The sequence below is a fragment of the Ipomoea triloba genome, chromosome 12 (assembly GCF_003576645.1).
Source record: "Ipomoea triloba cultivar NCNSP0323 chromosome 12, ASM357664v1".
Classification (NCBI taxonomy): Eukaryota; Viridiplantae; Streptophyta; class Magnoliopsida; order Solanales; family Convolvulaceae; genus Ipomoea; species Ipomoea triloba.
The window spans coordinates 498,063-523,808 of NC_044927.1; the positions used below are offsets into that span (position 1 = coordinate 498,063).

The 25,746-nt window shown below is 35.8% G+C and overlaps 3 protein-coding genes across 3 annotated transcripts; 2 read left to right on the forward strand and 1 right to left on the reverse strand.

The window, feature by feature from the left end:
• Positions 1-514: 514 nt before the first annotated feature.
• LOC115999252 (protein NEN4-like) lies at positions 515-2,633 on the forward strand. Its single transcript, XM_031239094.1, has 6 exons — positions 515-1,078; positions 1,193-1,239; positions 1,335-1,398; positions 1,671-1,757; positions 1,880-2,068; positions 2,185-2,633. The coding sequence occupies exons 1-6, from the start codon at positions 635-637 to the stop codon at positions 2,275-2,277; spliced, it is 924 nt and encodes a 307-aa protein (XP_031094954.1). The 5' UTR covers positions 515-634; the 3' UTR covers positions 2,278-2,633.
• A 12,701-nt stretch (positions 2,634-15,334) lies between these two features.
• LOC115998971 (inositol-3-phosphate synthase) lies at positions 15,335-18,876 on the forward strand. The gene is made up of 10 exons (XM_031238654.1): positions 15,335-15,671; positions 15,797-15,865; positions 15,963-16,098; positions 16,333-16,580; positions 16,730-16,956; positions 17,041-17,156; positions 17,473-17,649; positions 17,754-17,942; positions 18,020-18,082; positions 18,457-18,876. The coding sequence occupies exons 1-10, from the start codon at positions 15,484-15,486 to the stop codon at positions 18,574-18,576; spliced, it is 1,533 nt and encodes a 510-aa protein (XP_031094514.1). The 5' UTR covers positions 15,335-15,483; the 3' UTR covers positions 18,577-18,876.
• A 2,384-nt stretch (positions 18,877-21,260) lies between these two features.
• On the reverse strand, positions 21,261-22,170 carry LOC115997891 (FCS-Like Zinc finger 7-like). Its single transcript, XM_031237310.1, has 2 exons — positions 21,895-22,170; positions 21,261-21,618 (listed from the first exon to the last, which is right to left on the reverse strand). The coding sequence occupies exons 1-2, from the start codon at positions 22,134-22,136 to the stop codon at positions 21,459-21,461; spliced, it is 402 nt and encodes a 133-aa protein (XP_031093170.1). The 5' UTR covers positions 22,137-22,170; the 3' UTR covers positions 21,261-21,458.
• Positions 22,171-25,746: the final 3,576 nt, after the last annotated feature.

The window sequence follows — 25,746 nt, forward strand, 5'->3', positions numbered from 1 at the left end:
GTAATTCTAGTCGACAAAAAAAGACTACAAAAAGATAAATTAAGCATAGATCCTTTCTTACCGGCTTAAAGCAAGAAGGTCGATTAACAGCATACATATACAGTAAATATTCATTATATAGTAAATTAGTAGTTATAAAATGAATTACTAACCTAAATTGACTCAAATAAGAAAAAATTGAAAAAAAAATGTAATAAAATGAATGACATTAATTAGAAGAAGAAAAAAAAAAAAAAAGTGGGCCCAGAGTTGACTGGTCAAGAAAAGGATTAGCGTGTAGGTGATTGCCATGTGAGCATGCGTGCCCCACTTTGGTGGTAACCGTATTAACTAACTTAAGCCAAAAGAGAAAGTTTTACATTGCTTGGGAACTGGAAACACCCAACATCTGTTGGGAACCAAAATGCTTTAAGGTTTCATCATATCAACAACAACAACAACATCAAACTCCTCGAAAAAGGATATCATCAACAAGAAGCTAAGTACAACTTTGTCTAAACACCCAAACTACTCCTAACTTGAATCACAAGAAAATCTCTCCTTTCCCTCTCCATATATAGCAAACCAACCGTCATTTCCACTTGTATACGACAACCTTAAACTTTAATTTTCTATCCATTCCCAGAAACCAGAAATGGAGAAAAACGGCGGCGAAAGAGCATCCCAGATTGTGTTTTTCGATTTGGAAACCACAGTGCCAAACAAGACAGGACAAAGATTCCAAGTACTAGAATTCGGGGCGATGGTCATTTGTCCGAGGAGGTTGTCGGAGCTGGAGAGCTTCTGCACGCTGATTCGTCCCGGCGACCTGTCCGCCGTGTCGGAGAGGTCAGGGCGGCCGGAGGGAATAACACGGGGAGCTGTTTCCGACGCGCCGCCGTTTGAGGAAGTTGCGGATAGAATATTCAGCATTATGGATGGGAGAATCTGGGCGGGACATAACATCCAAAGATTTGATTGTATTCGGATTAAAGAAGCCTTTGCTAAGATCGGCCGCCCTGCGCCGGCGCCGGTGGGAACCATTGATTCTTTGGGGGTTTTGACAGAGAAATTTGGAAGAAGAGCTGGAAACATGAAGGTACATTAATGGCCGCGTGCAATTAATCTGTTTCTTCTTCTTCTTCTTCTTCTTCTTCATTTCATTCATTTCAATGGTAATATAATGATACAATTCTTCATCTTTTCTCTTCAGATGGCAACTTTAGCACAATACTTTGGACTTGGGCAGCAGAAACACAGGTTATATACACAAAAATGCAGCATTTCTTGACAAGAAAAAATAAAACAAAAACAAAACAAAAAAAGCTGAAATATTTTGTTATGAATACCTGCAGAAGCTTAGATGATGTCCGCATGAATTTGGAGGTGTTGAAGCATTGTGCAACCGTACTATTTTTGGTATCCAACCAACCTCATCTTGCTTTTTTCTATTTTTCGATGGAGGAAAACCGTACCCACATATAGATACTACATGAGGGTGTGCATTGAGCAAATTTGCTCAGTAATTTTAATAAGCAAATTAAAGAATCATAAATTAGTCAAGGTTGTCTATAGCTTACCAGTTCAAATCAAGAAAACTAATAGACCACTCTTGCTGGAAGTCAAACTTGTAACCTTTGCTGAGATAATTGCCCTGGCCCATCTTATTTTGCTATTTTGGTTTCATGTAGGAAGAAAGCCTTCCAGATTTATTGAATGGAAAATGGCAGCAGGGATCTACACAGATGATGATGACAACAAGAAGCCGAAGTGTAATGGTAACAAAACATTACTTCTTTTTAGTTTTTAATTAATTATGCCATGCATGCATATATATATATAGTTTGATGATATTAATGAATTTGAAGCGCATATATATGATTATGAATATAATTATTAGGAAAGATTCCCGAGTTCACCATTGAACGAAAGGTGGCAGAAGGGTTCATCATCGTCAATCACAACAAGAAGTAGCAGCATAGGGAAATCATGTTGCAGATTAGAAATAAGCAGAAAATCTCCAGCAACAGTGACTTCTCTGGGAGGATACCAAAGAGCTGTTCCTTATGCAAGGGAAAGCCTGGGAAGGGTAAGCCTATATATCCCTTCATCTATACAGATTATTTCTGTCCACAAAACCCCCCATTTTCGACCACTTTAATTAATTAGCATTGATAATTAGCTGATAGATTATTATATCTGCAGATGAGTGCAGGAGTAAGAAACCTGTGGTGCAAAGCCCACAAGACCAGACCTTTCAACACCTTGCTCAAACATTCTCATTCTTTGCTCCGATGATCAATCAATCAAACATTACAACCTGCAGATCCAACGACTGAAGCTTCATGCATGCAATGTCACATATATGCTGCAAAATTTTGGATTCTAATTCAACCTAGGATCACAAATTCCAACTGTACGTAGTGTGTGTCCTGACATGCATGCATCACCTTCATTCAATTATTAGTCATTAGATTAGTGATATGATGATTCTTTCATTTTCTTGTAACTGTAATTGCATAAATGTCTCAGCAGTTACCATTCATTGTATGTTAATTCAACTCTTAGCTAGGCTTGTATATATATTCACTGCAATTATATTGTAAATATTAATATAAAAATAAAAAATAAAAAATAAAAGATTTCATCCCTTATAGAATGTTCTTTTAGCTCACTTTTTTTTTTTCCCTTTTGAGGGGATTAAGAATCTTGACAGCAATTCCAACCAAGTTGTTCAGGCAATTAGTTTGGTAACCACAAAATTTAAAGTTCAAGTTTGATTTGTGAGAGCGGTCTATTAGTCCTTTTGAACTAGTCATTTAATTTATGAGTCGAATAGTCTAGGCTGACTTTTGCCTGCTAGGTCACAAATAGGTTGGGTTTACTCAGAATATACATTCGGATAAATTAATAAAATAATTGAATATAATGAAAAAGTGCTAACAAGTACATAGTACACAAATCATCTTGATTAGTCTAACACCCGGTTTCTGAAATCTTGATGATCTAGTAGTTGTTCCTATTCTCCGGCGAGATCTTGTCTTCAATCCACTAAGCTGTCTTTCCCACACCTCCCTAGCAAACCCAGGTCTCCGCCGCCTGTTCTCCATGCACGGCGGCACTCCAAACTCACCGTCGAAAGAGGTGATCAGCCCTAATTCATGATCATAAATTTCCCGCGAAACCGGATCCGATAGAGTCTCGTACGCCTCTCTTACTCGGATGAATCGCCGCGTAGATTCCTCCTTGTCGGAGTGGTTGTGGCACACGTCCGGGTGCCACTGAAGAGCCATGCATCTGTAAGCTCTCTTTATCTCCTCAACCCCAGCATTCTCCGACCGCAACGAAAGAACCTCGTAAAAGTTGTCTTTCATGGCTTTAATCTTAGTATGACCACAAGCCATGATGATCTTCACCTGACGATCTCCCCGGCTCAGAAACAACCTCGGAATAACACTTGGTTTCTTCATCCTTGTACTATTACTCAGCTGCAAGGAAATCTCCATTTTTCTCGCTTTCAATGAATTGAAGTTTTTTGTTTTCATTACATAGAGGAAACAACTAACATTGGTATGGTATTTATATACAAAAAATGTAAGATACGGAGTATTATTTTATTATACATTTATAATCGATAAATTAAAATTGTTAATTTATTTGCACGAACGCGGTTTGACAATCAATCATGTATATTATATATTATTATCCATGTGTGTGTATATGCATGTAGGAAAGCTCCATAAATGTTAATTATTTATTAAATTTTAATAGAAGAATATCCCTCAATGGATCATATTATCATTATCTTCTTGTCAAGATTGGAACCAAATTGTACGGAATTAAAAATTCAAATCTTTAACTACATACACTTTTTTTAAGGTAGAATTGAAGTTGTAAATAGTTGACGAAAGTTTTAACTCTTTTTATCTCAGGGTCACATATTCAAACTTTATTAATAACAATTTTTTTTTTTTGAGTGGTGAAGAAAACTTGTCTTTACTATCTGAGAGTATGCATTAAATAAATTCCGCTTACGTAATAATAAGCAAATCACATAAGAAAGATAAATTGTCAAACTCATAACCTTTTAATTAGTAGGTGAACTATACTCTACCTTACCCATTCTGAGACATTTATAAATAACAATTTTTGTGAAGTACTCCATCGATTGTACATTTGTACATGGGGATATTTGGAGTTATTTTCCATAAAATATATGAAGGTTCACGGGCACGTTTGGTCGCTATTATATCGAATGTAGTTTTGGCAAAGAACAGTAATAATTGTCTTAATATGTAGCCGTCTGTTTTTGGACTTTAGTTCGTGAAGTTTCTTCGTGTGAGTCTTCTATTATCCATAGTGTTACAGCCTATATACAATAGATCAATACCCGTCAAGTTAGTTGGACAATTAGCGGGTAATTACAAAACCTCAAGTTCCAACTAGGATCGTAAGTTTTGAGCAAAGACTTGAAAGGTTAATTGAAACATGGCATAAGTATTTGATGTACTAATAAGTTGAGATTGGTCAAGTTGGTTAAAAAGTTAACGGGTAATCACAAAATTTCAAGTTTCAATTAGAATCGTAAGTTTTGAGCAAAGACTTAAAGAGCTAATTAAAACGTGTGTTAGGGTCTAGCTCAACAGAACATCTGTGAGGATGTAAATCATGGTAATTCAGTTGAAAGGATTTGGAGGGGGCGTCACCCAAATTAATTAGGGATCGGATTGATTATGAAAAAATGGCAGTGTGAAGGAGTGTTTGTTTCGATAAGTACAAATATGAATAGTTCCAAAGTGATGAAAGGTTTTCTTATTCAGGCCGGCTTCTTCTTGAAACCAAAACCAAACCAAACCTTCCCCGAATAATGTTGAATCTTTCAAACAATCAAACAATAGTCAAAAGTTACAACGTACGCAAGTTGAAATGTTATTCTCGTTACCAAATGATACACGCGTTCTGGGCTATATATAATAATGGTTTCTCTATACAAAGTGAAGAATGATTTTTTTTCCCCTAATGTTTAATGATGAGACATTTTCCATGCAGTAGCCAATAGAAATGTCAATCTTAATCCGAAATTTTTAAGAATAATATTTTCCAATTAACTAGTTTATCAAATTGTTGATTTAGTAATTATAAGGTTACAAATTTAACTTTCAGCGGAAGCAGTTCATTAACTTTTTTGTTTGATCTGAGTCGATCAGTTATGACAATCTAGATTCATTTATTTCCTTGTGATCCTTTGTCAATTAAGATCATAATGCATGACTTACTCAGTGCATACATTTGGTTTGGTTAATAACTATGGGTTTCAATTTTCACTCAAAAAATAATGAAGAATGTTCTTTTTTTAATGTTTAATGATAAGGCATTTTCCGTGAACTCACTAGTTTATTATTTTTATTATTATAAAGTTTAAAATATTCTTTTAAAAAAAGTTATAATTCATTGCTTTACAGAGTTTATTTTTTCATTTCCTACAAAAGGACGAATCTGTTGATCCATCTTTAACGTAACGTCGTAAAGTCTTATGCCTCTTTAGCGTTAACTTTTGTTACAAATGAAATAAAAGGTGGTCCGGCGCACGTGGACAGCCATGATTTTATTATAAAACCATAACGTAACATAGAAATTAACCCCACCAATAATGGCTGAAACGGCAGGCAGGCATGCGTGATTAGTTTGACGGTATGATAGATAACTTTTCGCACTAGTTTGACCTCGGGGAAATGATAATCATTTTTATAATGTATAATATAATTCAAGATAGAACGGAATAAGTAGTCGAGAAGGTAAAATATAACTTTTGTATCTGAAAGTCTCGAGTTAGATTATTGTTAACACTCTATCAGTTGAGGTCGTTGCATAAAATAATAAAATCGTTCTAGCACGATTTACTTCTCTTGTGTGATTTTTCAGGTTATTACATATTTACATAAGAATGAAATTTATCGCATATTCACCCATTTCACTAGAAATTTACGAACTATTGAATTTTTCACATGATTTGATTCTTGACATTAAAATTGATCATATTTGGGCTTCTTCGCCACCTTTGTTTCTGTTTGACATTATCTCTTCGGAGGCTTTAAGTTAATCTATGATGGTTTTTCTCAAAAAAAAAAAAAAAAAAAAACTTACTTACATTTTTTAACATTCGTAAAATGATTTGATGGTAAAGTTATAATTTTCTTATATTATTAAAGGTTAAATCTACCAAATTCTTAATAATCAAAAGCTAAATGTAGTGGATTTTGAATATTAAATTCAATCAACCATGTCTTTGCAATCTTTTAGAGGCCCATAAAGCTACTACTAGGCCCAATATATTGATGTGAGCAATTTATATCGTAGACCAAGTCCACATCACATTTTGGACCCTAGATCGAAATGACGTCGTTTTGATCTTTAGATTTTAATGGATTCTGCAAATTTTCTTGTTTTTTCATGTTGTGTGTCTACTCTACACATACAATTACTAGTCTATTTCAAGTACAAAATTTATTAACACAAGACGCATACACATGTTATATATTTACTTATTCTCAAATTTGATTTATGTACATAATTCATGTTAGAACAGAATTTCACGACATAAATTCATAACTTAAGACACAATATGTTGTGTGTTACACAACTACTAATTTGTTCTAGGTACAGAATTTCATAACACAAGATACAAAAACTCACAACACAAAAACTGTAATGTGAATTTGAGTACTGAATGGTCGCCGTAAAAATTAAATAAATCGTCGATATGATAGAAAACAATGCCGTATAGGACCAGAGTCCATAGTGCATCTTAGAGCATGGTCCACGACATAAGGATTGATTGATGTATTAATTCGTTGTTAATTTGTGTGTATATATGAATATGTATTGAAAAGTGCAACGCCAATGATAATTTAGGAGTGATATGAAAAGTGAACACAAACAACAATTAGGAATGAATCCAAGAATTACCTTATAACTTAAGGACGAAAAGTGCAATTTTTCTTTATTTTTAAATATTTTTAGTAGTTACATACTTACATACTTTTTTACATATTTATTTTTATAAATTTAAATTTAAATAAATAATTAAAAACATGTTAAATGTTCTTATGAATATTTGTATTGTTAATAAGGATCTGGTGGGTTATAGTTAAGATGTGTTTAGAATGGTCTGGACCTGAATGATATCAAATGGTAGGTCCAGTTGGTAAAATTTTCTAGGAACATACTCGAAGTACTCACACCAAATAATACCCTATAAATCACTTGATGTATGATATGACTAATACCAAAATTGGATAATTATTATATTAAAAAAATAATCAAGAAGTGCACGAGAACAATCGGAAGTTAATTTCTGTCACAGATAATGTCCCGGGCGATAAATGAATTTGGAGAATGTTTTTCAAGTTTGATTTTGGTGAAATTAATTTTTATGTCAGGATAAAGGTTTATGTCTGGTAGTTCTTTGTCGAGTAAGGACACAAGATACACTTCACCTAAAATGCATATTCGGTAGTAATTGTTGTAAATTGACCAAGCAATTAACACCTAATTAAGCTATTTTATCTTATGATACGTTCCGGACTAAGATTATAAGACGATTTTCACTCAAAACACATATTCAAATATGAATTATAGACTTTCTCGTATTAAAGTAACAACTGTACTGTGTTGAGACTGAATCTGAATTTAGGGTCGATAAAAATTATCCAAGTTGGTGGAGTATTATAATGATAATGGTGGGCAATTAAAAGAGTGCATTAAGAACAATAATTCAACATCAACTTGATCCCAAAAAGCACAAACATATCACGTAATCATCCTCGTTTCATGCGATAAAGCAAAAAACAGAACACAACCGTAAAAGGTAAGATGAAGCATGTGCAAGCATTACCATGAAAAGAATGAAAAATAGATCATCATTCACCACCCCCACAAACAACCAACATATAGTAGTAGCGTACGTAAATGGTAGAATTTTCTGGAAACTCAATTCCCTTCACATGCTCCAACTGTACACAATCACATGCATGCATCAGTGAGAAACTCTGAGAATGTTCATGATTTAGTCGTGACAAATTGGTCCATTGAGTTGATAGAACATGATTCACGTATCAAAATTAAATTTTTATTAATATATTTTCAATTGAGTCTATTACACATGATATTTCTAGTATAATTTACCTCTTGTATAATTTTCTTACTATTACAGAGTTTACTCAGTGCAGAATCTGAATAAAGTGGATGATTCACTTTGAATCATGACCACCTCTAATTATTAGGACTCTCTGAGTTTGAGTCACGTTAGGACTAGCTATCCTACTCTACCTGAGACTCCCCTAGTATATATATCTCCTATTCCTCATCATTGTAATTGTTCAACTGAATCAATACAATATTCAGTTCTCATCTGGTATCAGCTAGCCTAGGTTTATTTTCCAATGGATGACGGCTCTGTTAATTCTTCCGAACGGACCGTTTCTGATGCAGCTATTTCTTCTGCGGTTTCTTCAGCAGCCGCTTCTCTGTCTGCTGCGCATCACTATGTTAGCATTAAGCTAACGAACAAGAATTTCTTGTTTTGGAGGACGCAGGTTATTCCATTTCTTCGTGGGCACGACCTCATGGGTTTCGTTGATGGCACGAACTCTTGCCCTAATCGTTTTCTTCCCGTTTCTGAAGGCTCCTCCGCTGCTGCTGCTCTACCCAACCCGCTGCATGCTCCATGGGTGCGCCAAGATCAGGCGGTCCTTAGCATGTTAATCTCTTCACTTTCGTCGGAAGTTATGTACCTCGCAATTGGTTGCACTACGTCGCGTGATCTCTGGTTGGCGCTTGAGCAGGCTCTCGCTTCTTCTAGTCAAGCTCGGATTATGCATATTCTTGGACAGCTGCAAACAATACGCCAAGGTGATGCCTCCGCCGTCGACTACATTGCTCGTGCGCAAGTTATGGTGGAAGATCTAGCTCTTGCTGGCCGTGCGGTTCCTTTGGAGGATCAGAATATGTATATTTTCAGAGGTTTACGTCCAGAATATCACTCTATCGTAGCCTCTTTGAATGTTCGAGGTCAGCCGGTGCGTCTTCCCGAACTCGCCGATCTCCTTGGCTCGCATGAGTGCGCTACCGGTGATAGCTATGGCAGTGTTCCAGCCCCTGCAGCTGCGGCTTTTGTTGGCCAGCGTGGTAGTGGAGGTCGGTCGCGGTCTTGGCGTGGCGGATCGAATCGCCGCGGTGGGAATCAGTCACGTGGCAGTGCTGTTTTCGACGGCCAACAGCAGCAGGGCGGTGGTGTGCAGCGTGGACGTGGCTCGCATGGCGGTGGCAGGTCACGTGGGCGACGTGGTGGTAATTGGCAGCCTCAATGCCAATTATGTGGCAATTATGGCCATCTTGCACCAGCCTGTTTTTCTTTAATTGACCGTGGACTCCAAGCTCATTTAACATATGCTGAGGATGCGCCAAATCTTGTGTCTGACTCGCATCTTTGGATTCCAGACACTGGGGCGACAAATCACGCGACCCCTGATATTGCTGCGCTCTCTACATCTGAAGAGTACACTGGTGGTGATGCTCTTCGAGTTGGTGATGGTACAGGTTTGCTTATTAGTCATACTGGTCATGCTTCTTTTTCTACCCCGTCTAAAGTATTTAGGATGTCTGATATTTTACATGTTCCTGGTTTGTCTTCCTCTCTTTTATCTGTGCAACGCTTTGCAAAAGATAATAAAGTCTTTTTTGAGTTTCATCCATCCTTTTTTGTTGTGAAGGATATAGCAACCAAGGCAATTCTTCTTCGCGGCAATAGTTGCGGTGGTCTCTACACGTTGCCCATTCCGAAAAACAGTCTCCGTGCGTTTATCTCGTCCCGTGCTTCCTCTTCCGTATGGCATGATCGTTTGGGACATCCTCATCAACGAGTCATAGATCGTATTCTTCCTTTTTGTTCTGTTAGTGGTTCTAGTCGCAATAATCGTTCTACTTCTTCTTTGTGTTCTGCGTGTCAATTGGGCAAGTCTACTCGTTTCCCTTTGCCACGTGTAGACTCTGTTAGTTCGAATATTCTTGATTTGATTTATACTGATATTTGGGGACCAGCTCATGTTTTGTCTTCTTCTGGTTATCGTTATTTTGTTCTTTTTGTTGATGACCATTCTCGTTACACGTGGTATTATCCTATGAAATTGAAGTCTGACTTGTATGCCATTTTTGACAAGTTTCGTGCCTTAGTTGAACGGTCATTTAATCGCAAAATTAAGGCTATTCAGTCGGACTTAGGAGCTGAATACAAAAAGCTACATACTGTTCTTCTTCAGTTAGGGATTAATCATAAACAATCCTGTGCCTACACTCATGAACAGAATGGTCGTGTTGAGAGGAAGCACAGGCATATTGTCGAAACTGGTCTTACTCTTATGGCTCGTGCGTCTGTTCCATCTCGTTTTTGGGACTTTGCTTTTGAAACTGCTGTTTACTTGATTAATAGAATGCCATCTAGTGTTTTGCAGAATTCCAGTCCTCATTTATTGTTACATAAATCTTCTCCCTCATACTCTTTTCTTCGTGTGTTTGGTTGTCTTTGTTATCCTCACTTGCGTCCTTATAATCGTCACAAAATGTCGTATCGGTCATCTCCTTGTGTCTTCTTAGGTTATCCTGAGTCTTTTAGGGGGTACAGATGCATGGACTTAATGACTAATAAGATTTATATCTGCAGACATGTACACTTTGACGAGAATGTGTTTCCCTTTGTTAGTAGGGTTGCTGTGCCATCTCCTCCCTCTGTGCAGAAGCCGTGGGCTGAATCGGTTTTACAGGTATTGCCATCTTCTCTTGCTGATTCTGCTCAGGCTGATTCTCCTGTCACCACCACTGCTGCTCCTACTCGTCAAAGAGGACGACCCCGTGGCAAGTCCACACNTTGCTCAGGCCTGTCCTACCGAGCCCACTTGCTACACTCAGGCAGTTAAATTTTCTGAATGGCGAGAGGCAATGGATCTGGAGTTCAATGCACTTTTGCACAATCAGACTTGGGTTCTAGTTCCTCCTCGCCCAGGTATGAATGTGATTGGGTATAAGTGGGTTTTTCGTACTAAACGTAAAGCTGATGGTTCAATAGAGAGGCATAAGGCGAGACTTGTGGCGAAAGGGTTTAATCAAGTTCCTGGTCAGGACTTTTTTGACACCTTTAGTCCGGTTGTGAAACCCACTACAGTCAGATTGCTTTTGAGTTTGGCTATTTCCTCAGGTTGGGTGGTTAGGCAGCTTGACGTACACAATGCATTTTTGAATGGTGATTTGGCTGAGACTGTTTATATGCGTCAACCACCCGGGTATGCTGATGCTCAATTACCTGATCACGTTTGTCTGTTGAGGCGTTCCTTATATGGCTTAAAGCAAGCTCCACGAGCTTGGTTTAATCGGCTGCATACTTTTTTACTCTCTGTTGGGTTTATAGCTTCAAAGACTGATGTGTCATTATTCTATTACTCTCGTGGTTCTGCATGTGTGTATCTTTTAGTATATGTTGATGACATTTTGGTAATGGGGACTGATGAGCTACTAGTGTCTGATTTACTCTCTAAACTGTCTAATGCTTTCAAAATTAGAGATCTTGGTGAACCTGGTTTCTTTCTTGGAATTGAGCTAGTCAAAACTAGCAATGGTGTTATTCTTTCTCAGCAGCGGTACATGTCAGACATCTTGAAACGGGCTGGAATGACTGATTGTAAACCTCTCGCCACTCCTATTTCTACATCGAAAACTCCATTGCTTAATTCAGATTCATATGAAGATCCAACGAAATACAGGAGTTTGGCTGGTGCTCTCCAGTATCTCACAATTACACGGCCAGACTTATCCTTTGCGGTCAATCAATTGTGTCAACATATGCATGCTCCAACATTGTCTCACTGGGAGCAGCTAAAACGAGTGCTCAGGTATGTCAAAGGCACCCTCTCATTCGGCTTGCGTGTAACTCAGTCAAATTCTAGAGAGCTTCATGCTTTCTCTGATTCTGACTGGGCTGGTTGTCCTGAGGACCGTAAATCTACTAGTGGGTATGCAGTGTTTCTTGGCACCAATCTTATATCTTGGGTGTGCAAGAAACAGAAGACAGTTGCAAGATCATCCACGGAAGCTGAGTATAAAGCCTTGGCTGATGTTTGTGCTGAGGTCATATGGATCATGTCCTTGCTACGTGAGATCAAAATTGATGGCATCCTTACTCCCAAATTATGGTGTGACAATCTTGGTGCTACTTATATGTGTGCGAATCCAATTTTTCATGCAAGAACTAAGCACGTGGAGATTGACTACCACTTTGTTAGAGATAGGGTTGCCAATGGAGATATTCAGGTTAACTTTATTTCCACAAAAGATCAATTAGCTGATATCTTTACAAAAGCTTTGCCTAGTTCTAGATTTTCTTTTCTTAGGGACAAGCTTCAGGTTAGTAGTTTACCCTGCGCTTGAGGGGGAGTATTAGGACTCTCTGAGTTTGAGTCACGTTAGGACTAGCTATCCTACTCTACCTGAGACTCCCCTAGTATATATATCTCCTATTCCTCATCATTGTAATTGTTCAACTGAATCAATACAATATTCAGTTCTCATCCTAATTATCCACCCAAATAATTATTGTGCGAGTATATATTCTCAATATTAAAATATGTATTAAAATTGAAATAGTAAGTAAACACACATATATAAAGAGGTGTCCATTCATTCAGTGGTAAGTAGAGGCTGAGATTTAATTGTGCAGTTACCATAATTATAACCAAACAACGAAGAGAAAAGCAAAATGTATTTGAACTCAATACAACCTTAAACAGCCATAGGATTCTTCAATTCATACGTATGTGCAGTGTTGACACCTCACTTTTCCATTCTTCAATCCTTTCATGCACCATTTCTGAATTCTGACCAGGCCAACACCCTTCCTTTTATAAACCATTGCAATACAAGATTTTTTTTACAAACAATTAAATAAATAAAGTAGCCATTTCTTTTCTTATAAAAATTATAAGAAAAATGGGTATTAAAATTTTTAATAAAAAGCTGGTTTTAAAATATGATATTATACCATAATATATATTAAAAAATCAATTATTTATGAAGATATTATTTAAATTGATGTAAACTTGCATATATGCAGCATCTTCTAGTGGCCACACACTAATGTAGTGGTTGGCGATGCATTGTCGTTTTCTGTCGTTTTTACTTTGGTATGCGAAACGATTCTGAGTCGCATTTTGGGAAGGTTAATTCTCAAATTTGGAAAGCTCTTTTTGAATTGATGCCATGCATGCAACAACTGCTTTTGCATTAGATTAGATTCCTCCATATCTACCTTCAATTTTTTTTTTAAATATATATAAGCAAGTTGGTCCGATCAATGGAGTTAACCTAAATCAAATTGTCTAAACAATCAATTTAATAGTTACAAAATTATAAGTTCAACTCTGTGTGAGAATTATTTGTAGTAGTCTTTTTTATTTGAATCAATTAACTATATACAACATATATGGCCAATTCTTGAACCTTCCGGATCTCTTAGACCAGGACTCATGGGGTTGGTTTTCCGTTGTAAAACATCACATCAGCACCCTATAAGCCATGAGGTCCCCCTCCAATGGAATTATTATTTAAAAAAAAAAAAAAGCCATCAACCTTTTGTCCTTTACTCTCTTTTAGTGTTAATGAATTTACATCATAACGTGAACAATTAAGTTGGTCAGACTGTTGAATTGGTAACCAGAACATTTTGAGTTTCGCTGTCTTTTTTATTTGAACCGATAAACTATGAGCAACTTAGACTAGTTTACCTTATCAGTTAGAGTCAAAAGTGAAAATTTACTCAGTATACATCATTAAATAGTAGGTGTGAATTGTTCGGTCACTCAAAGGTTATGTCATTACCTAACACGTATCACGATTGGCCCCTGAATAGCCTATGAACGTGGACCACGTCAACCTTGTTAGCATATTTGTGACATGTATTTATACTTCTAATTAATCTTATAAATGTTGTACTCTACTAGCTTGAAATGGATCGTCTGACGAATCTTTTCATTTGATTTTAAAAGAAAAGTATGTGTGTATGGGCAGGGCTTTTACGAGTGGACAGGTCAGCAACTTATTTCATATGGGCAGGGCGCGCGTTTTGCATACTCTCCACACCTGAAACTTCACGCCTTTAGTTTAACACACTTACACTTGTTGTTCTGTGACCATGACACCTGCGTGTTATGCATGCGAAGACTTGGCCGCGTGACACTCGTGATCGCTGTCATCTTACTGCTTAAAAAAAAAAAAAACTATTGCCACGTGGATAGCTCCACAGGTTCTAGCGCCTTCGCAGCCACATGCCCCAATGAAAGGCCCACAAATGATTCTCACAAAAACTCGCCACGCGTCAGGCCCGACCATATATCCAATAAGCCCATCAATTTCATTGGTTCAGCCCAATCGTAGTCACCAGTGCTGCTTTTATCTTATATATCAATCCTTATACAGTACACCAAGCTCCACAGTGCCCTGTGTGGCTGTGTTATCTGAAACGACGTTGTTTAACTAAGTTAGTGGGCAATTGACGTGACGAACACTGTTTCGTCCGTCCAATACCCATTATGTGTAATTTTGTATATTCTATTTAGAAATTTTGTGTATTTTATTCAAAATTAAAATTATGTGTATTTTAATATACTAATTTGATAATTACTACAAATTTTGAGTGTACTAAGTAATACTATAAACTGTGCTCATAATATGTAAAAGTACATCAGTCTTAATGCAATTTTTGTATTTTCACATGGTGCAGTTTAAAGTATAGTTTGAGTGTATTTATATACGTATAAACATATATACTTTGTAATGTTGGACAATGCATGATCACATTTTAACATTTTTTTTATTGGAGCTCCTAGAAAATATAAAAATATTTATCTAACTTTTAGATTTGTCAATTTGTAATTAACAGCTCAATTAATTACAAAGATCGAATCTCACCAATCACAGTGTAGAAGTAACATCTCAAAGTAAGAAGGATCGACGCTGTAAGTAAAGTCCTACCAAACATTCCCATGAAGCTATGGTGAACCTGAAAGACCTTCCATATCTCATCAATCTCTCATGAGTGCATCAATTTCCAAAGAGTAATAGGTGAATCCATAGGATTTAGGTTTTAGGAGCCATGAATGCGAAACCTAGACAAGCAAGTGAGCAACCATTTCTTCAAAAGAAATTTGCATGGCTAAGATTCGCTTTCCTAAACAATGTGGACCACGGCCACTAGCCTCAAGCCAAGTGTTATTTCTCCTCCAAAATGGACTCTATATATACGGATGAATCGCAGAACCAAATGGCTCACTAGTACCACAGCGAGTGACACCTGTTGTGTTCTTTTTTCGTGTTGTGTCTCGTCCTCATCTTTTCTTTGAGAGGAGAATCGCTCACTCTTTCACAAATCTTTTCCCCCTTTTCCCCCCCATTGATTCCCTGAAAATGTTCATCGAGAGCTTTAAGGTTGAGAGCCCCAATGTCCAGTACGCTGACGGGGAGATTCACTCCGTTTACAGCTATGAAACCACTGAGCTTGTTCATGAGAACAGGAATGGCACTTATCAGTGGATTGTCAAGCCCAAGACTGTCAAATATGAATTCAAAACTGATACCCATGTCCCCAAACTTGGGTTTGTTCCCTTTTTTTACCCGATTTAACCTTAAATCATGCCAAAGATTCCAACTTTAAGAAAAAAAAACTGTAATTACAGTGTCTTTGATTTGTTGTGTTGATGGTTTGATGGTTTGATTGTAGGGTTATGCTGGTTGGTTGGGGAGGAAACAATGGGGCTACCCTGACTGGTGGTGTCATTGCTAACAGAGAGTGAGTTTTTCTTTGATTTTTGTGGTGTGAAACTATGTTTTCTGGATTTTTTTTTCCTTTTTGTGGAATTTAAGGTTGTGGGTGATGAAATTTGCAGGGGGATTTCTTGGGCTACCAAGGATAAGGTGCAGCAAGCCAATTACTTTGGCTCCCTCACCCAAGCTTCTTCAATCAGAGTTGGGTCTTTCAATGGAGAAGAGATCTATGCCCCTTTCAAGAGCCTTCTCCCCATGGTATATTATATTTAATTTTTTTTTTTTCTACTTTTGATGTCTAGCCACTTGCATGGGGTAAATCTCACTTTATGAGATCACAATTAGCTAATTCAGCTTAGATTGTTACCCTCTCAAATAAAAAAGGTTAATAAAAAAGGTTAATAGACTGGGGGAGTCGATTAATCAATAATCTGACCTTTTTTTGGTTTAATCTTAGGATGTTTATACTTATGAATTTGGGTGTGAAAACAGGTGAACCCAGATGATGTTGTGTTTGGGGGATGGGACATTAGCAGCATGAACCTTGCAGATGCCATGGCAAGGGCCAAGGTTTTTGACATTGATCTTCAAAAGCAGTTGAGGCCCTACATGGAGTCCATGGTCCCACTCCCTGGAATCTTTGACCCAGATTTCATTGCTGCCAACCAAGGCTCACGTGCCAACAACGTGATCAAAGGAACCAAGAAACAACAAGTTGAACAAGTCATCAAGGACATCAAGTAAGCCAGCCAGCATTTGTCACTAATAAATAATAATAACTTTTACTTTATCTCAATCAGTGAAAAAAAAACATGGTTTTGGCTAGTGGCTACTGCTGTTTTTGTGATGTGAAGTTAAAGTTAAGAATGTTTGTGTGGTGATGTGTTAGGGAGTTTAAGGAGAAGACTAAGGTAGACAAGGTTGTTGTCCTGTGGACTGCCAACACTGAGAGATACAGTAATGTGGTTGTTGGGCTTAATGATACCATGGAAAACCTCTTGGCTGCTTTGGACAGAAATGAGGCTGAGATCTCTCCCTCTACCCTCTATGCCATTGCCTGTGTTATGGAGAATGTTCCTTTCATCAATGGCAGCCCACAGAACACTTTTGTCCCAGGTTTCTTATGCCTTCTTCCCCTTCCCTCATTTGTCAGAATTTAGAGGGAGTATTAATAACTTACAATAACTTTTGAAATGCCAGGGCTCATTGATTTGGCCATCAGGAGGAACAGTTTGATTGGTGGAGATGACTTCAAGAGTGGTCAGACCAAGATGAAATCAGTCCTGGTTGATTTCCTAGTCGGAGCTGGTATCAAGGTATACACAAATACTATGACAAAAACACTTCGATTTGGGGCAATCCCAGTCAAGATGGTTAGGCTCTGGTCTCGATGACCACAAAGAGGTTCCAAATTCCACTCCTAACGGAGTGGCTTAGACCTTTTTGATTTGAGTGAGTCAGCTACGGGCAACCTAAGCTTATTTACCTCTTTGTGGTCCTTTGCTGGGACAGTGCACACCTTTGAGTAGTGGTCATCCAAAAACATTTCAATTTGGATGAAGTAGAGAAGAGATTCTAGTAAAAATGTAATCTTGAATTGGTATATGACTTTGTGATGATGTTTTGCAACAGCCAACATCCATTGTCAGCTACAACCATTTGGGTAACAATGATGGCATGAACCTATCTGCCCCTCAAACTTTCCGCTCCAAGGAGATCTCCAAAAGCAATGTTGTTGATGACATGGTGGCCAGCAATGGCATCCTCTATGAACCCGGTGAACATCCCGACCATGTTGTTGTGATCAAGGTAAAATCTTGATTCATAGCGTGCCAATGTTGTTGAGCATACATGTATGAATATCATCATATTATGTGATTCCTAAGAGTTTCGGTTTTATGTTTGATTATTAGTACGTGCCATATGTGGGAGACAGCAAGCGTGCAATGGACGAGTACACATCCGAGATTTTCATGGGTGGCAAGAGCACCATAGTTCTTCACAACACTTGCGAGGATTCACTCCTCGCAGCTCCCATCATCTTGGATTTGGTCCTACTCGCTGAGCTCAGCACCCGCATCCAGCTCAAATCTGAGGAAGAGGTAATAATTGCAGTAATTCTGCAGATTTACTGAACCAATTAAGCTCCTTTATAACACGGGGCGAATATATTTTGCAGGCAAAGTTCCACTCTTTCCACCCCGTGGCTACGATTCTCAGTTACCTCACCAAAGCTCCTTTGGTAAGCCTAACACTCTTCTTGTTTGTCCTTTCCTTAAGTGTTTCATAGTTAGATGCAAAACAACATAAGGAATTGTTGGATAGAACTCATAGAAGAACATGTGATTCTGCACAAGGAACATGATGCAATAGGACAAGAACATGTGACTAAGACAAAGTAGTATGCAACTACCCACAAAAACATTATTATAGGGACTTTGGTCATGGGATTCCTAAGACAACAATGAAACATCAATAGATAAACAAAACATAAAAGATTAGATCTTTCTGAATAGAAAGATATGTTCTGTCTCAACTAAAAACTTAAGCTTATAGCGAGTCTGCTCTGCACGAATGTTTTATATATTATATATGCTCAACACGTCGGGAAAACAGGTACCACCGGGCACGCCAGTGGTGAATGCGCTGTCGAAGCAGCGTGCAATGCTGGAGAACATAATGAGGGCTTGTGTCGGGCTGGCGCCGGAGAACAACATGATCTTGGAGTATAAGTGAAACTCTATGCAGGTTGAAGTGTAGATAGGGAAGAATGAGAGTTCAGACCAATCAAACTTCCCTTTGGTTTTAGTTTTCTCCTCTTTTTCTTAGTAGAAACAACCTTGTCATGTGTGTTCATGCTTCTAAGTGTACTATTCTGGGAGTCAAGGCAGAGGTTTTCTGTCTTTAATCATATTCAGGCTCTCTGGTTAGTGTTTATGTAAACAATTGTTGCTTTAGCTCATTTTCAGAGCAGGCAGCCCTTTTAATATTGGAAAATAGTACGGAGTAAATATATTTTAAATAATTCTATGCCCACTTGTTACAATTACCTTTTCTTTTTTTAAATTTCTTGTATAAATATTTTTGGAGTTAATATCTGATTTGCTCTCTCCACTATTAATATTTTATCACTTTTAAGTTCTCGATTTTTAAATTTATTCAATTTCATTCCTAACTATATAATTGTTAACTAAAATGGTCTTAATTAGGACTATTTTGGTATGAACAAACTACAATTTTAGATGAAAATCAGTTGCAAGAGTCATTATTCATTCACTCGTCTATTGTATATAATATATACTTTACCCCTTTAGAGGATTGTGATGAAAAAAGAATGGGCTCGAATAGAAGAATGAATAAAGTAGCTCAGTAATGTAAGGCCCATGAGAATGGGTTTAAAATCCGAAATGAACTCCAAAAAAACAGAATATTAAACAACACACAATTGGACAAGTTGGGAGCATAACTTTCTTATCTTTTAGTATTAGATTAAGTAACAACGATCTTGATTGAAAGTGTGACTGGATTTTAATAATATTTCGTAAAAACTATTTAGAGTAAGATTGTCTATTTGCATGGTGTTAGCCTAACGAAAAGGATGACCTAAAAAAGGATTATCTGATACTTGATAAGGTATCGAAGTGAAGTCATCTATAACAAAAAAAGGTTATTTAGTATTGATGATAAGAGTTTTGTGTGTGACCGATCCATCACGAACGTTAGTTAAACTAAGAGGTTGTTAATTTTAATAGTGAGATTAGTGGCTTTAATGGTTATTCTAGTGGATGAATGACTTTAGTGGTTAATTATTATATGAAATGATAGTTTTGAGTACTAGTGATTCTGTTCACTGTAGTATCTGTTTATAGCTACTTTCTCAACCAACTATAAATATAGCATATATGTTGATTTACATAATTACATTGTAATCATCATCAAAGTTGATTTAATTAAAGAGTTTTTTTAATTGATTGTTCCTTCATTTTCTTTGTATTCCTCTTTCCTTCAAGTATATAGATATATTATATTTTAATATATCTTACATTTCAAAAGGTGAGGAATGATACAACTCCATATCAGTTAGGGTTAAGCCTCTATTCATAACTCGTCTTGTGATAGAGTTAGGATCTTAACTTGATTTGAGTGTCATATCATACGTGCCTGCAACAAAATTATTGAAGAGAAATGATGGGGAAACAAGGATTCACAATTTCTGACTATGATGAAAAGATCAAGGTGTTAGTTAAGAAGTTTGGAGTGTATAAATATTTATTAAATAGGTAATAATATATACATAATTGATTGATTGTAAGTATATATATTTAATGATCTATAGTCATACCTACCAGAATTTTAAATGTTTGGATTTGTCTTCAAACATGAATTGGACACATTACAATAACCCTTTTCTTTTCTAGAAAGAATGAAACATCAGGAAGACACCTTGAAAGCAACAGACAGCCAAACATAGCTGTTATTTCAAACTATACATTTATTAAACTACCCAATTATCCTAGTTCACTGATCGATGTCATAAGCTTCTTCATACATTAAACAACAACAATAACAACAACAACAACAACAACAACAACAATAATAATAATAATAGTCCAAAAAGAGTGACAAAGTGAATGAAACCTAATTCTCATAATTAAAGGTCACAAGTTTGATTTTTGTCAATATTCTCTTGATCAAGTCTATCGCACGGAGTCTAGATCTTTTTTTATTAGTGTTGTTATTATTATTGTACCACAAAATTCATTAACCATTATATTGGTTTCTTTTCCAGGCCAGTTACATTACACTGGGGATTTATAAAACATTTGGATATTATCTTAATGAAATTTAAGGATTATATAGCATGATTATTCGGCACATCTAATAGTTTCTTAATCTAATGATTAAGACTGACTCTAATCTTAACCAAAAGGTTAGAGGCATGTTTACTAAATGAATCATACAATGAATCTCGAATTCGAGATTCATTGTATGGAGTATAATTACTTATATCAAAGAACTTTACAAGTTAATTGCATAAATTCAATTCATAAATTGTATGAACACAATTTATTGTCTTTGATTGACAGAAAAGTAAGCAAGCTTTAAATTGGTTATAGTTAATCAACCCAAACAATAAAAAAAAAAAAACAAAATCATCCAATAAGCAGGAATCAAACTTGGTTGAACTTGGCGGTTGCCCTCAACAATTCAATGTCATGGACTTGACCGAAATGATCTTGACAACAATAAAACTCTTGATTTCTTAATATAAGAATTATACTCTACCCACTCAACAACCTCTTTCGGGGCTATAGTATGATCAATTTTATGTATATATAATTTTTACATTTGATTTCTTTGTAACAAAAAGGAGAAGCAAATAAAAGAGAGATCTGATCGAGTACATTGCCTTTGGTATGTCTTTGGAAGCACAACCCAAACATATATACATTATACATATTTGTTACAACCAGTTTAGTTTGTGATTGGTTCACTCTGCATCAGTTCAAGAACTTGCTGTAAATCCTTAATTGGTTCAACCATTGGTTCGGAATTTGGTTCATGAGGTGGCTCTACGCACTGCACGGCGGTTGTTTAAGCGACAACCACAATCTATGCTAGTTGTTACCGAGGTGGTTGGATATTTGTGTCGGGTGGTGGTGATTTCCACCCTTGTTTTCAATTTGCATATTATTATTATTATTACTTTTCTCTTTTTTCTCGTCTTGCTTCATTTTTTGCTCCCTACATTCTTCACTACAAAATGCGGTGTCACCCCTGCACCCACACACATACAATAACATAACAATGAAAATTAATCAAGATAAAAAAAAATCAATTTAATTAAAGTTTTGTTTTGGGAAGACCAGAGAAATGCACAGTCATTATTGAAGGGTGCTGGGTATACTCGTCAACACAGAAGTAAATAGCCCTAAAATTATTTTATATGACATGTTCAATTGAGAGAGTACGTTAACAAAAACTGAACTCCTGTGATTTTTAATTTGTTTAATTATTAGGGATTTAGGGAAGGGAGAAAGATGAAAGATGTACCTATACATGAAGATGTCACGACAAGGTGCCAAGCGGCGGTTGCAAAGGCTACAACTTGTCAAGAAACTAGGCGTCTCAATATCGCCGGAAGTCGTAGTCCTACCGCCGTAATATCTCGGCGAGACCATGGCCATGGAGCGGTGGTCGTAGCCGCCGTTGGGCACCGCCGTGGCTTGCCCTTCGACCGCCGGAGGCTGACCATCCTCCACGCCGCTCCCCACATCGACGGTGATCCCCGTCATGCTCGTCGTCCTCCGGAAAGGTGGCCGATTTCGCTTTCCCAACATCATAAGTATTATGATTGTGTTTTTAAGGTTACAAAAATGGAGTGTTGTGTTGTGGTGATCAGATTCTTCGCCCTTTATATTTGCGCCACCTTGGAGTCTAAGGCTTTGTTTGGTACATCCAGAAAGTGATAGGGAATCAAAATAGAATGAAATGCACATATTACAAAACAATAATAATGCTTGGTAGGTCTAAATAAAAAGATTTTTTTTAAAGACTACTTTTATTATTTGTGCTTTAATTAAAGAAAACTCGAGATTTAATAATGATGAAATAATAGACCCGAACCAGTCCAGTTCAGTTATTTTAATTCCGTCCAAAGACATCATAATCTAATTCTGAAACCTTGTTTTAATAGGTTGGGTTAATCCACAAATAACAATCTACTTAAGAGGTAGTATCAACCTAACTTTAAGGGCCCGACTTGACAAGCAGTGTATATGTAGTTGAGAATTGGTTAAAACGTCAAAAAACACGTCATTGATGATCATAATGGTCACACTTTAAAAATAGGGAAAATAGCATGTAGCATTACTTGGGAACTAATTACCTGGAAAGAATAATCTAATTGTCACACAACAAAAGTCTTTACAAGAATATATAATTTTTTTAAGCAAGTGAATTATATATCATCAAATGATGCTTCACCTTTTTTTTTATCAGGTATTATCAAAATGTTCATATCCTTTCATTATATTTTTAGGCACTAGAAACAAAAATATTGTAGAAGTTTTAATAATAGTAATAATAATAATAATAATAATAATAATAATAATAATTTCAAAATAAGAACATATGATGTCATAATTTTTTTTACACAACTGTGTCAATTATTGGGAAACACGAGGGGCCCTTAAACCAAGGCTCTTTTCAATATAATACTACAAATACAGAGAGAAAAAATTTTAAATGAAATGAGTGACAAATAGTACCACTTAATGATTGATTAGGCCTTATATATATTAAACTTGTGGATTTGATGATATGACACTTTCACTTAGTAATCACAAAATTGGTCAAACAGTTTGACTTGGTAACCACAAAGTTCCAAGTTCAACTCCTTGTGTGAGCTGCGTATTAATTTTTTCGGATTGAATTGATCATCTATAGACAACTACCTAAGTTGGTTTACTTGTACTTCGTTGCTGCATTGAGACATAAGGTTACAAGCCAAGGGTAGACTAGCTTCACCCAATGTGCACATTGAATATCATATATTGTATTAATATGAATGTAACATACATAATGAACATTATTTTACCACTAGCTCATCGTGGTCAACTTTCACCAATTAAATGAACATACCCTCATTATTTAAGTAGTAATTAACTTAATATTTGGGTTCACCATTATATTTTGGAACTAATTATATATATATATATATTGTTGACTTGAAAACAATTAATCAAGCAAGATTCTTGTCAACTACAAAGATTGTCATTGTACGTTGCAAATCTCTTGGAAGATTGTTTAAGATAATGTTGTTGACTATATATGAATAAGCTAAGGTTTATGGTTGATAATATTGTTTATGATTGTTACAAAATCAAGCTAGAATCCTTTTCATTAAAGCTAGTAATTAAGGTAATACGCAATTTTCATACTATTTTTAATGCTACTCTCTCTCTCTCTCTCTCTCTCTCTCTTTCTCTCTCTCTCTCTCTCTCTCTATATATATATATATATATATATATATATATATATATATATATATATATATTATAAAAGAGATAATAACTAAAATGATCCATCGAAAATAAACTACACTAGGAATACTAGATTTTGAGTGATCGAGGAGCTCGACCAACAAAATGTTGACAAAAATAATCAAACTGGTGACATTCCAGATACAAGAATCCTTCTCTACCTACTCGACCACAATTTTACTTAGCTTGATAGCATGACATGCTATATGTCACAATTATTTTATATTTACTATCAGTCGCGAATAGGTTAATCTACCATTTCACGATTTAATTATGTAAATTATGTTAGTTAGATGATAAAAGATTTAGTAAACATATCTTAGTTTGCTTAATGTTTTTTAATGTAATAATATACCCATATATAATATAAATACTTGGTAGATTGGTTGTTGTGTGACATTTCAAACCATTTGATCAATAATTTGAGTTTTATATGGATAAGTCATATATGAAGTATACTAATGTATCTGTATAAATTATATTTTACTCCTTTATTTAATTAGTATTAGTATTAACTATTAAGGATATTATAGTTTTTTGCTATTAATTATATAGCTATTTAAAAATTATTGATTTTTCGTGTAGTACGTACCCATTAACATAAAGGTATACAATTATAGCATAATTTACATGTAGTGTTCATCATCATAAGTGACAAAGTGTATACGCTACATTCATACTAATATCAATTTTGTAAAAATCAGCCTAACTATTTCAGTCCTAAGCGGCTTTTAGTCGGTCTGCCAACTAACTAGCCGACTAGGCACCCTAGGCATCGAGTTGAACGCTTAACTTGGTTGAGTTGGCACTCAACTTGGCTGAGTAGGCGCCCAAATCAGCCGAGTGATTTTTTTTTTGTCTACCGGTTGCTCTTCTTCTATATTCCTCCAGTCATGTATTCAACTAACCATCTAACATATATAATTGACTTGTTTGTGTGATTATAACAGTCTAACAACCACAACCCTGAGTGGGAAAAGTAAAGACGATATAGTTGAATTACTCGACCGCCGACTAATGCCTAGCGCCTTCAGTAACATTGATTAATATATCTAATTATGTCAAATATTATTTACACAAGTGTCAATAATATAACGAGTTGAAACATCTATATGTGTGTGTGTGTATCATTATGTGAGTACAATTCCACATCATTAAAATTCTCAACTTATAGGAATTGGATACGATGCATATCTAATAATTGATGTTCCCTACCAACTTAGCCCATAAGCATGCTATTTTGGACTTAATAACAGCTACTTTGATTACATTTCAAACATAGATCATTACAAAATTATTATTGTGCTAGCTAATATAAAGCTTATTATATAGCAATATATATGCCTCCTTCTTTAACTGAAACAAGTTGAGTATTTTAGTTATATCAATTATGTATACAAAAATTTAAAAAGATCACTTGTGGCAAAATTATTTTCCTATTTTGTTCTAGCAGGTTTTTTGGGGGGGAAGGTGAGGGGGGGACGCAGAGGAAGTACTAAAGAAACTCTTTATCGTTACACTTTTTTTAGGATCATGGACAATAAATTGAGGGAAAGTAGTTTTAATTTGCCATGCCAAATGATAGAAAATTTGATTTAAAAAATTGGTCATTGTAACATTAATTCTTCTTTTTTTTTTTTAATTATTGAAATTCAATTAATGAATTCTTATTGAAGTTACTTATAATGTTAAATTTAACATTAGTATATATTTAAAAATTATATTAAAAATACTATTAAGTATTAAACCCAAAAAATATAAACAAAGCATACATGTAAAACAGAACATATGAAGTTAAAAAAAAAAAAAAAAAAAAAAAAAAAAAAAAAAAAAAAAAAAAAAAAAAAAAAAAAAAAAAAAA